At 53.8% G+C, this 11,254-nt stretch overlaps 1 protein-coding gene across 3 annotated transcripts; it reads left to right on the forward strand.

Moving 5' to 3' along the window:
* The first annotated feature begins 3,009 nt into the window (after positions 1–3,009).
* ZBTB14 (zinc finger and BTB domain containing 14) lies at positions 3,010–10,261 on the forward strand. Of its 3 annotated transcripts, none has more exons than XM_040970566.1 (4): positions 3,072–3,264; positions 5,020–5,050; positions 5,714–5,797; positions 7,087–10,261. In XM_040970566.1, exons 3-4 carry the CDS (start codon positions 5,795–5,797, stop codon positions 8,431–8,433), a joined length of 1,350 nt encoding a protein of 449 aa, XP_040826500.1. In that variant the 5' UTR covers positions 3,072–3,264; positions 5,020–5,050; positions 5,714–5,794; the 3' UTR covers positions 8,434–10,261. The 3 variants fall into 3 exon arrangements, with proteins under 3 accessions (XP_040826502.1, XP_040826500.1, XP_040826501.1); XM_040970567.1 differs by lacking the exon at positions 3,072–3,264 and adding an exon at positions 3,981–4,770; XM_040970568.1 differs by lacking the exon at positions 5,020–5,050 and having other exon boundaries at positions 3,010–3,264.
* The last annotated feature ends 993 nt before the right edge of the window (positions 10,262–11,254 follow it).

Raw genomic sequence — 11,254 nt, forward strand, 5'->3', positions numbered from 1 at the left:
GTGGAGAAGAACAGTCACTTTGCATTTGTTGGGGTATAAGTCCCACGAAGATGGTTCCTGGGAGAAAGGAAGAAAACTTCCACCAGGGTTTTAACCTGCATTCCGGGAAGACCCTGACCCCAATTCACTGTACAAGCTATCTGTACAACAGGCCTCAGAATCAAGTTCTAGGCTGTTACTTTTTGAAAACGGAGGGCTGGGAGATGTTGTCATAGGCAAGATTTCACGCTTGGGTCAGGCCTTCCTCTGTGAATTTTCACATCTCCTCCCTCTCACGGAGGTGCCCTTTGATTTAGACTGGTGCCCATGGCTCCTGGGATGAAGCACAGGGTAACCAGGCAGATCCGGGTGACAGGAGCACGACACAGACCAAAGGAGTCGCGGATACAAACCCAAGCCGTTAGGAATCGATCCTGGGGAAACACACGTTGGTGCGTCAAACCAGCCACACTGTGGGAAGACACTACATACTGTCTACAAACAGATGCAGAATGAGCGGGGAACCCCCTTGGTGGTCAGGAAGGTCGGGGAAGAGGCAGTAATGACTAATCTCTGGATGCCTGGGAACTCCCAGCATTCGGCTCTTCAATGCTTGATGCCCAGACCTGCGATGGAGTATTATGAGCCCCTATAAACACAAACCACAGAGAGCATCGAATTGCAACTTCAGGAGCCTGGCAGTAACCGATGCACACCCACAGCCTGTGGCACTGCCATCCCACACAGACACACGTTTGAGTCCTGGCTGCTCCATTTTTGATGGAGCTCTCTGCTAACAGCCTGGGAAATCACTTGGACCCTTGTACTCAGGTGGGAGACCCAGAGACACTCCTGGCTCCCAAATTTGGATGAACCTCAGCGAACCAGTGATGGGAGATCTCCCTGCCTCTCCTGCTCCCTGTAACTCTTTCAATAAAATAAATAAGTCTGGGCCCGGCATGGTAGCCTAGCAGCTAACGTCCCCGCCTTTTTATGTGCTAGGAACCCATATGGGCATTGGTTCTAATCCCAGCGGCCCCATTTCCCATCCAGCTCTCTGCCTGTGGCCCGGGAAAGCAGCTGAGGACAGCCCAAAGCCTTGGGATCCTGCACCCACATGGGTGATCTAGAAGCTCCTGGCTTCAGATCGGCTCAGCTCTGGCCACTGCAGTCGCTTGCGGAGTGAACCAGAGGATGGAAGATCTTTCTCTCTGACTCTCCTCCTCTCTGTATATCTGGCTTTCCAATAAAAATAAATAGCAAATCTTAAAAAGTAGTAATAAAATAACTAACTCTTAGAGCCATGTCTGTAACAATGAAGCATGCAGGCACAGGGCATCACCTGTGACGGTCATAAACTTTGCCAACTGCCATGTTGGGTGCAGTCACCACCGCCTGAAACCACTGTCTGTGGGCATCAGTTACTGAACACCATTGTGCTAATACTGAGCCCAGCGTCACCTCACTTAATCCTCACCAGTGGCCCATTAAGTGCCTTTCATCTCTCTATTCAAAGAACAAGAAGCCAAGATTTAGGAAGCTCAGTCGATAGTTGAACTGGCTATGTCTGCCTTTGGAATTGGCTTATTCTGCCCTATTTGATTCCTGCTGCCAACTAACACCTGTGCTTTAGCAAACTTGAGAGATGCGTACAAAACACCTGGAAACACTAAAGCAACAACAATCACTATTATAAAATCAGCTGATGCGGTACATAGTCTCCTTTGGACAGTCAAGCGTAATCACACGATCACTCCTTCGCGTTTACCTCCGTACCTAACAATGTGTGTGCATCATGGCAACAGGCAGTTAACACGCTGCTGCTCGGCCACCACATCCCATCTTGGCGCGCCTGGATCCATTCCCACACACTCCCGGCTTTCCACCGGGCTTCCTGCTAACACGCCTAGGGAGCAGCAGCAACTGACAGCTCACGCACTTGGCTGGGCTCACGCACTTGGCTGCTACCACCCACGCTGGAGACCCAGATGGAACCCTTCAGCTCGGCTCAGCTCAGCACTGGCTACGGTTGTCACTATGTGGAATGGGAAATCTTTCTTTCCCACTCTGTCCCTCTACCTTTCAAACAGATGAACCTTCAAAAAGGCAAAAAAAAAAAAAAAAAAGTATGCATGTCTTGCAAAATACCATTGTTGTCTCCTGTGGTGTCGTCCACCTTCCTGTATGCAGACAGGTGGGAAGGGCAGCAGCAGGAGAGAGCTACAGCCTGGGTCTCCGTGCAGGCACAGGCTCCAGTATCCGAGCTGCTGCCTTCACAGAACGGGAGAGCAAAGGCAGCGTCAAGTTTTATCAAAGCTCTCGCGTTCAGGGTCAAGACTACCAGACTCGAGGCCTCCGGAGCCCTGGGTAAACGCCGGGGCGGGGGGTCTCGACGAGCTGGCCTCACAGAGCCGCGATCGTGCGTTCCGGACCTACCATGAGCTCACGCCTCAGGCCGTGGCAGTGCGCCCGCGAGCGCGCGTCCGCCGCCGGCTAGCCAGCGCACAAGGGCCGGGGTGCCCGGGCGCCGCCGGCCCCGGGAGCTGCGGCCTCCCCGCGCGCGCTCCGAGCGGTACTGCCCACGCACATGCACACGCCCGGGCGCGCCGGCTCCCGCGTTCCCGGCGTTGCGCCGTGGCCCGGAGTGTGAGGCGGGCCAGGCCGAGGCGCGGCTGGCGGGGCGGGTGCCCGCGGACGCCGCTCGTGCCTGCGCGCCTCGGCCCGCCCCGCCCCGCGCAGGCCCCGCCCCCGGGCCCGCCCACCCGCTTCTCCCGCGCGCGGGCTCCGGCGCGCTCCGAGCGGCGCGCGTGCGCGCGCGTGCGCAGCCCAGGGCCCCCTCCGGGGGTGGAGGAGGGCGGCCCCCGTAGACCGCCGAGGAAAAGCGTCGGCCCGGCCCCGGCTTAACCCTTTCGGCGCTCGCCCACACCGAGGCCCGCTCGGGTTCCGTGCCTGCGCCAGGCGGCGGCGCGCCTTCCCCCCCCCCCCAGCCCGCACCGCGCATGCACGGGAAGGGGGGGCGGCGGTGGGGGTGTTCACGGCCGGCTAGACAGTCCGTGCTCGTGCAGGAGGAGGGCTGCTCCCATCAGGGGACGTGCACGATCCCCCCCCTCCTCACCTCGTCCCCTCCCCAAACTCCAAAAAAAAAAAAAAAATAATAATCCAAAACACACTGCCACCCACCGTGCCCCCCTCCACCCGAGCCCCACGCGTCCATCCCGTCCCGGCCTGCGTGCTAGCGAGCGCGGGAAGCCCACGGCGACTGTGCGTGGCTGTGCCAGGCTGCAGGTAAGCGCGGGCCGGGGTGTGCGGAAGGGGGACGGGGCCGTCGGCGAGGCGGGCACGGGGGCGGCCGGCGGCCCGGCGGGGCGGCCCCGGAGAAGCGCGTTCCCGCCGAGCGCTGCTGGGGCAGCAGCCAGCTCCAGGATGTGGCGCGGCGCGGTGCGAGCGGGGCCGGGCGTGGGCCGGGGCCGGGCGTGGGGTGGGAGGTGTGTGTGTGTGTTGGGGGGGGGGGTGTTGGACCGGGCGAGGCCGGGGAGCGAGCTCCGGGACCCGGGCAGGCAGGCGGGCGGGCGGGCGAGCGGCGACGGCGGCCCCGCGCGCGCGCTCGGCAGCCGAGTTCATGGCCGCCCCCGCTCGCAGCGCCGCAGTGCACCGCCATGGGGGTGGGGACGGCCCGAGCCCGCCGCCGCCGCCAGCACCGAGCAGCGAGCACGGCCCGCCCGGAGCCGCCCCTCCTGCGAGCGAGCCGGGGACCCCCCCCCCCAGTCCGGGGCGCCGGGGACCCCCGCGCACGCACGCCCGGCTGCGCCCGCTTGCAGCTCGGGGGAGCCGGCCGCGCGCCGCCCCCGCCCCCGGCCGCGGGAGGGCGGGGGAGGGCCCGGCGCGAGCCGGCCGGGGAGTGCGCGGGGCGCGAGCTCCGGGCTCGCGGGCGGGCGGGCGGGCGGACGGGCGCGGCGCGGGGCTGCGGAGCCGGACGCACGCCCGCTCCCGCTGCTCGCGCCGCCGGGGCCGCTGCGGGCCGCGGCCGCTCCTTGCAGCCGGCGCGCTCAGCGCCGAGGGCCCTGGGCCTCCTGCGCCCCGGCGCCTGCTTGTGAAAAGGGAAAAGCGGGCCCCCTCCGGCCGCCGGCTCGGAGGGCTAGATGCTTTTGTTGGGGGTTGGGGGGAGAGCAGGAGCGCAAATGTCCACTGCCCACTCCACCCCTGGACCCAGAGACGGGAGAGGAAGGGCTTAGAAGGCCCCTCGGGGGCTTGCGCCGGGTGCCCTGAAGCCTCCCCATTCCGAAGTTGCGAGCTTGCGACAGGGAAGTCGCGGGGCCGCCATTGTCACGGCTGCTCTCGGGGGTAGGGAAGGCAGCCGCTTATGTAAGTTTGGGCTCGCTGGAAGCGCTGCTCGCGGCTCGGTGCGGGCGGTTTGGAGAGCCTTTAGGAAAGAGCCCTGTGCCTTGTGGAGCTGTAGCTGAGGCTCCATCTTTCCCTACACCTTTCTGCAAGCACCCTGGTAGCGGCGATCTTCCGGTTTGACTCATCTCAACTTAGCAATGGGAACATCTGTATAGCGCACCTATATATGCCAGAGAACACATGGCCGCAGGTTTCCGGTGCTCTGAGATGTTGGGAGAGAGGTGGCCCAAGAGACGCTGGCCTAAAACAAAACAACAAAAAAAAGCGCATTGACGTGTTGCCATGGCTACTCAGTGGCCACTCCTCTCCTTCGTCGTTGCCCCATGCACTTTCCTGCCACAGGCCCCAGGGCGAATGCCTACTAACACAGCCGGCAGGAAGGATCTGCAGGTGGCTGCAGGCTGGGGTGCATTTGGGAACAGGGAGTCGTGAATCACGTCCCCGGTCAGAAGCAGCCTGAGCTGATTTTGCCCAGCCCACAGTAGCTGGAAGGCACTTCCTGGGGGTGTTCAGGGTGCTGTTGTGTGGGAGCCTCGCCCCAGCTTGTGGTGTCAGACTGTTGGAACCCATTGCCCCTGCCGCTCCAAGCAGCTTATATGTGGTCACTGTTCAGTGGAGGAAACTTTTTATGTTTTTCAGGATATTGGTCTGCAGGATGGAGTTTCTTCGGGTAAGAGTTAAAACTCACAAACAGCTCACATTCCTTGAGCCTACCTGTAGGGGTAGAAGCAGCAACATCAGAACTTTCTCTTTTTTTTTTTCCCCCTACTACAGCTTTCAGGATAAGGGGGTGCAATGTTGTACAGGTGTGGAAGGGGAAAAGCCACTGCCGTTCCCTCTCCCGCCATGTTAACTGTGGGGTCTGTGTACTCCCAGAGCTTTGTCAGTTGTTGAAGATACAGCTCTGAGTGTGGGGAAAAAAGGCGGAGGGCTGCGTCGTCAGCAGGAAATGGTGGGGGTCGCAGGCATCAGTGGCTCTTGCTCAGTCTAGCAGTCGGCACCTGTTCCAGTAGGGCTATGGCTTTGGTGGTGAGGAGAACGCCTCGGGTAGTTCTCCATCCCTTCCTTGCCATGCCCTGTGCACAGCCCCTCCGTGCGGCAGGTGCTGCAGCCCTTCCCTGCTCTAGTTCTTGTCTCTTCAGAACTGGACCTGGTGCCGCCATCCACCTGCCTCTTGGCTGCCAACGTGGAAATGGGTACATGTGCAAGAGGCAGAATAAGCAAGGGAGGCTTTCTTTATTCTTACTATCTTTTAAATCTGTTCTGAAAAACGTTCTTGGCTGAGCCTGCGAGATGAACGTTGCCTCACTCTTGTTTCTCCTCTCCTCTGTAGGTCTGGCAAGCCCCTGATCAGAGGAATTCTGATCGGAAGATTTCAGTGTTTAAGGCATTAAGAGAATAGCCTGAATTGTTCATGGTAACTATAATTTTGGATGTTCTGTCTTCAAAAAGTAGAGTTTATGCTTGCTTTAAAAAATATGTGATTGTTCATTAAGGCTTCTATTTCTCAGGGCGAGAAAAAAAAATCCTGTGTTTTCTTCAGCTTTATACCTTGTTGAATAAAAGCAAAACAGGATTTTTGAAAAGGAAACCTGTGCAAGAGATCATTTCCTTAAGGGGACGACAGAGGTCTCTGGTGCCATTTCTAAGTTGTTAGGTGTACAGTCCTTATCAAGGGCATGCAGGGTGGGTGCAGACCTTATCTGGAAGGTGATAGATCACCCTGCTGGGAGCAGGAAGCTGCTCATCGCTGTGTCCCCAGAGGGCACCTGATTCTCTTAGATTAAACCCTGACTCTCCTGCAGAGTGGCCCCAGACCACGGCGGAAAAACAAGAAGAAAACTATCAATAAAGTATTGCGGTGGAATGGTTTAGCAATGATGTCTGCTTCAGACGTATGAAAGTGATTTGTCTCCGCTATCAGGGAAGGACGACAGTGCCAACTAGTTCTTCCCCATACGTGGAATTAGAGTGCATGGAACAGACAGTGGAGGCGCTGTGTCAGCAGCCTGTTTCCTAAACCTTGAAGCTGAGTTACTGCTGCTGGTACTTCCTTGTGCTGACTAGTTGTTGCGTACCATGAGTTTTGGAGCTGTGTCGCCTCGTTGGGATCCCAGCTGTGCACTCCGCAGCGGTAGAGTCTTGGGCAGATTTCTGACTTTGTGTCGGAAGTGGTGGTGGCCGTAGCCTTGCCGGTTAAGCTGCTGCCTGTGACACAGTCACCCGTGTGAGAGTGCTCATTGCAGCTGCTCTGCTTCTAGGCTCCTGTTAGTGTGTCTGAAGGCTGCGGACAATCGTCCACAGGCGCGGGGACCAGGATGGAGTTCCTGCCTCCTGGCTTCAGCCTGGTCCAGCACTGGCTGTTGTAGCCATGTGGGGAGTGAACTCATGCATGGGAGAGTGTCTCACCCAGTCGTTCTTTCAGATATATAAACAGATAGATGAGTAGAAAGTACATTAAGCAGGCACGTGAAGCACTTTGATCAGTGTCTGTAAAAGTTGCTATTACTGTAATAGGCAGTTGATAAAGAGAAGTGTCCCCTGGGTGTGATCACTTTTTGTATTTGTCCTTGGATCATTTTTCACATCAATTTTCTCAAGTTGGCTCCAGACATTGATCAGGAAATCGAGATCTGCCATTGTTTTCTTTATAGAGTGGTATTATCCGTGACTACTAAACCTTCTTTCCGAAACCATTTCTCGCAGGAGTTTTTCATCAGTATGTCTGAAACCATTAAATATAATGACGACGATCATAAAACTCTGTTCCTGAAAACACTGAACGAACAGCGCCTGGAGGGAGAGTTTTGCGACATTGCCATCGTGGTTGAGGATGTAAAATTTCGAGCACACAGATGTGTTCTTGCCGCCTGCAGCACCTACTTTAAAAAGCTATTCAAGAAGCTTGAGGTTGATAGCTCTTCGGTGATAGAAATAGATTTCCTGCGGTCTGACATCTTCGAAGAAGTCCTGAACTACATGTACACGGCCAAGATTTCTGTGAAAAAGGAAGATGTCAACCTGATGATGTCCTCAGGTCAGATCCTTGGGATCCGGTTTTTGGATAAACTGTGTTCTCAGAAGCGTGACGTGTCCAGTCCCGACGAAAACAACGGCCAGTCCAAGAGTAAGTACTGCCTCAAAATAAATCGCCCCATCGGGGACGCTGCCGACACGCAGGACGACGACGTGGAGGAGATCGGGGACCAGGATGACAGTCCCTCTGACGACACGGTAGAAGGCACCCCCCCGAGTCAGGAGGACGGCAAGTCACCCACCACGACGCTGCGGGTGCAGGAGGCGATCCTCAAAGAGCTGGGGAGTGAGGAAGTTCGCAAAGTCAACTGCTACGGCCAGGAAGTAGAGTCCATGGAGACCCCGGAATCCAAAGACTTAGGGTCCCAGACCCCTCAGGCCTTAACCTTTAATGATGGGATGAGCGAGGTGAAAGATGAACAGACCCCGGGCTGGACCACAGCGGCCAGCGACATGAAGTTTGAGTATCTGCTCTACGGCCACCACCGGGAGCAGATCGCCTGCCAGGCGTGCGGAAAGACATTTTCTGACGAGGGCAGGTTGAGGAAGCATGAGAAGCTACACACGGCCGACAGGCCCTTCGTCTGCGAGATGTGCACCAAGGGTTTCACCACGCAGGCCCACCTGAAGGAACACTTGAAAATCCACACGGGCTACAAGCCCTACAGCTGCGAGGTGTGCGGCAAGTCTTTTATCCGCGCCCCGGACTTGAAGAAGCACGAGCGGGTTCACAGCAACGAGCGGCCATTCGCATGTCACATGTGTGACAAAGCCTTCAAACACAAGTCCCACCTCAAGGACCACGAGCGACGGCACAGGGGGGAGAAGCCGTTTGTGTGCGGCTCGTGCACCAAGGCCTTCGCCAAGGCTTCGGATCTCAAAAGGCACGAGAACAACATGCACAGCGAGAGGAAGCAGGTGACGCCCAGCGCCATGCAGAGCGAGACGGAACAGTTGCAGGCCGCGGCCATGGCTGCCGAGGCGGAGCAGCAGCTGGAGACAATCGCCTGCAGCTAGAGTTGGCGGGGGCAGGTGGCCCGGCCCGGAGGAGTGTGCGGACGGAGGTGGCCGTGGTGGGAATGGGTGAGCACTGGTTGCCGGGCTCCCGCCAACGCAAGCGGAGCATTGGACTCGCTGGACTTCGGGCAATGCTTGGTTAGATGTTTTCAAAACTTTTCCAGGAAGTTATGTTCCTAGGTTCTGACCGAACAGTTTTCAATGTCCTGTTTGGTGTCTAGTATTCATGTCGCCAGTAATCCCCCCTTGCCCTCGTCTCTCCCCGTTTGATGATTTTGAGGACTCCTGTGTCTCCAGTTTGGAAGTGAGAGACTTTGTTGTGTTTTTAATCCCTCTGTACTTGCCAAGCCGGTGAGTGCACTGCACAGAGTAATATTTGAGTAAGTTGATTTCCTAATCATTAGAGTGATATGTGACTTGGGATCAAGACAGCAATTTTAATAACTTAATGAAAGTACTTGATATAGACACAGAAAAGGTTGGTACGTGGTTCACCAGGAATACCGCGCAGATCCGAAAGCAAGTTCTGGAAATGCAGAATGATATTTGATTTGTATTTGCTTGTTGATTTTCTATCACTGGTTTTTATGTTTATTTTCTTTTAACTGTTCTTGAGGACAAATAAGAGTTGCTTTGCCGAAGTGTTGTTTCATCCGTGTTGATTTGCCCCATGCCTACCCTGAAAGCCGTAGTCGCACGTGCCGGAGGCTAAACAGGCCACCATGTCGCTGCTGGTCTCGGGCTGAGTTGCCAGCCAGTGTGCCACAGCAGGAGTGTGTGGAATGGACCAGAAAGGGCTCTCGGAAACAACGTTTTTACAGGTGCAAGGTTTCCTAGAGCCAAGTAATGTTTTCGTTTCGCCATTGGGTTTGTATGTGTGATGATGAGCAGGACTTGAATGGATGTGCTCTCCAGGTGCACCTGTGTGTGTAACAGAAGGTCGCAACGCGCTGGGCTCTGCAGCACATGGATGACCGGTAACAGAGATGCAATATGCTTAAATTAATAAATTCAGAATCTTTTTAAAAGGGTGTACATAGTATTGTTGGTTTTATATATTTCAGATAAGCGTAGACAGCTGCACTTTTTTTGCACATTGGATTGAAATCATTTCCATTAGCAATGAACATCTGAGATTTCTTTAACCAATACTAAAGATTGTCAGACCCAATGTTTATGTTTCTGAAGTGTATTTCATCACTGGTGACAGTTTCAAACTGAAGTTGATTGCCTTTTCATAGCCGTGGATCAGAATTATAAATTCTGTTCCAGATTTGGTGTACCTAATATTCTTTTAACTGTTTCTTTTGGACTATATTGAAATGCCAATAATCATTTGAATTATGTTCTATAAGAAGGTATTGGTCAATTATTTTAGAGGATGTACAGTTGTAGAAAATGTCAACTTCTAAAATTCATTTTGGTTGCTAGTATTCTTTTTCATAGATTAATTTCCTTTCATTGCTTGTTGCATTAACACCTGTAATTACTATTGTGGGAGAAGCTTTATTTTTTAAATTGGTGTACGTGTTATGCCCAAGACTGTAGGACAAAGATGCTACCTTTTTTTTTAAAAAAAAAAATTATTTATTGGTATGACGTTTGACTTAGTTTAAAATTAACTTAATTTTCTCTTGGAAGTTGTTCTGTACTAAAAGTAGCCATGTCACTGTGTTTCTGTGCTGTTAGTAGAAAGGGGACTCGTTGCTGGTTCCTGGGCTGTTTTAACCAAAGCAAAGCAGAAACTTCCCATCTTGTCAATAGCTACTTTAAAAAACCATATTTTGGGCCTTCATTTTTGTATATAAAAGAAAATATACTTCTATCATTCCTGGTTTCGTTTTTTTCATAGCAACCTTGAAGACATCCAGGTTTCTACCAAATGTTCCTCTGCTCTCTTACTCATGGATCTGCGGGATTATAAGCACATAGTATTAACCCCCCCCCAACTGAAACCAAGTAGTCACAGTGGTACTTGCTCCTAGTCCCCAAAGCTTAGTTCTCAGCACTTTATCTGTATTAGCCAAGCATTTGTCACTTGGTTTAGTTTGCACAACAGATGGCCTTTGTGTTAACGTTGTCCACCGCTGGTACGGGGTTCATGTGTGTGTCATGGTACATCGTCTTATTTTGGTTGTTGGTGACAGCAGAAGTCCTAACATGGCCACTTTCTAGTACTGACCAATAACACTCTCCCCGCATCTGGCTGGCTTGGTTGTCACCTGGAGAATGGAGCCATGGTGTGGGATTCTCTAAAGCTGCTTCTAGCACCGTGGGGGTTGTCCACATTAGTTCCTCCTCACTGACTTTGCCCTGCTTGTACAAAAAGAGATGTTCCTGCTTATCTGGCACTGTTTTGGCTTCAGTAGGGGAAGAAACTTTGAGGAAATCTGAGTGTAAGGCAGTGTGCCTCTGGTTAATCATCACTCGTTAATTCTTTAATTGTTTGAAATCAGAGACCATCGAGCGAACGCTTCCACTCTCGTAGGGGAATAAAGATAGAGATGAGGGAAAATGATGCAGATGTATGTAGCTCCAATGAAAGGGTTGATGTTGTAGAGGATAGCCTAACTCAGTTACTTGGAACCTAGAGTTTGTTTTCCTGTAGCTGATGATTAAAGTTCTCAGAGTAAGGATCAATGTCTGCCAGGGAAAGCATAAGGGACCTAGTACATGGGATGGTAGGGAAGAGCTCTGAGTTCTGCCAGCTGATGCCAGGGCTTCCAGAAAGGAGAGTGAGGAACTTGTTGCCCTCCGAAGTTTGTCCCGACTTGTGCATAACCTAACTAGGAGCTTTCTCCCACTGGGAACTGTTCTAAAT

This window comes from Ochotona curzoniae, unplaced genomic scaffold, assembly GCF_017591425.1.
Source record: "Ochotona curzoniae isolate NIBS_2020 unplaced genomic scaffold, NIBS_Ocur_1.0 scaffold_4812, whole genome shotgun sequence".
Taxonomy (NCBI): domain Eukaryota; kingdom Metazoa; phylum Chordata; class Mammalia; order Lagomorpha; family Ochotonidae; genus Ochotona; species Ochotona curzoniae.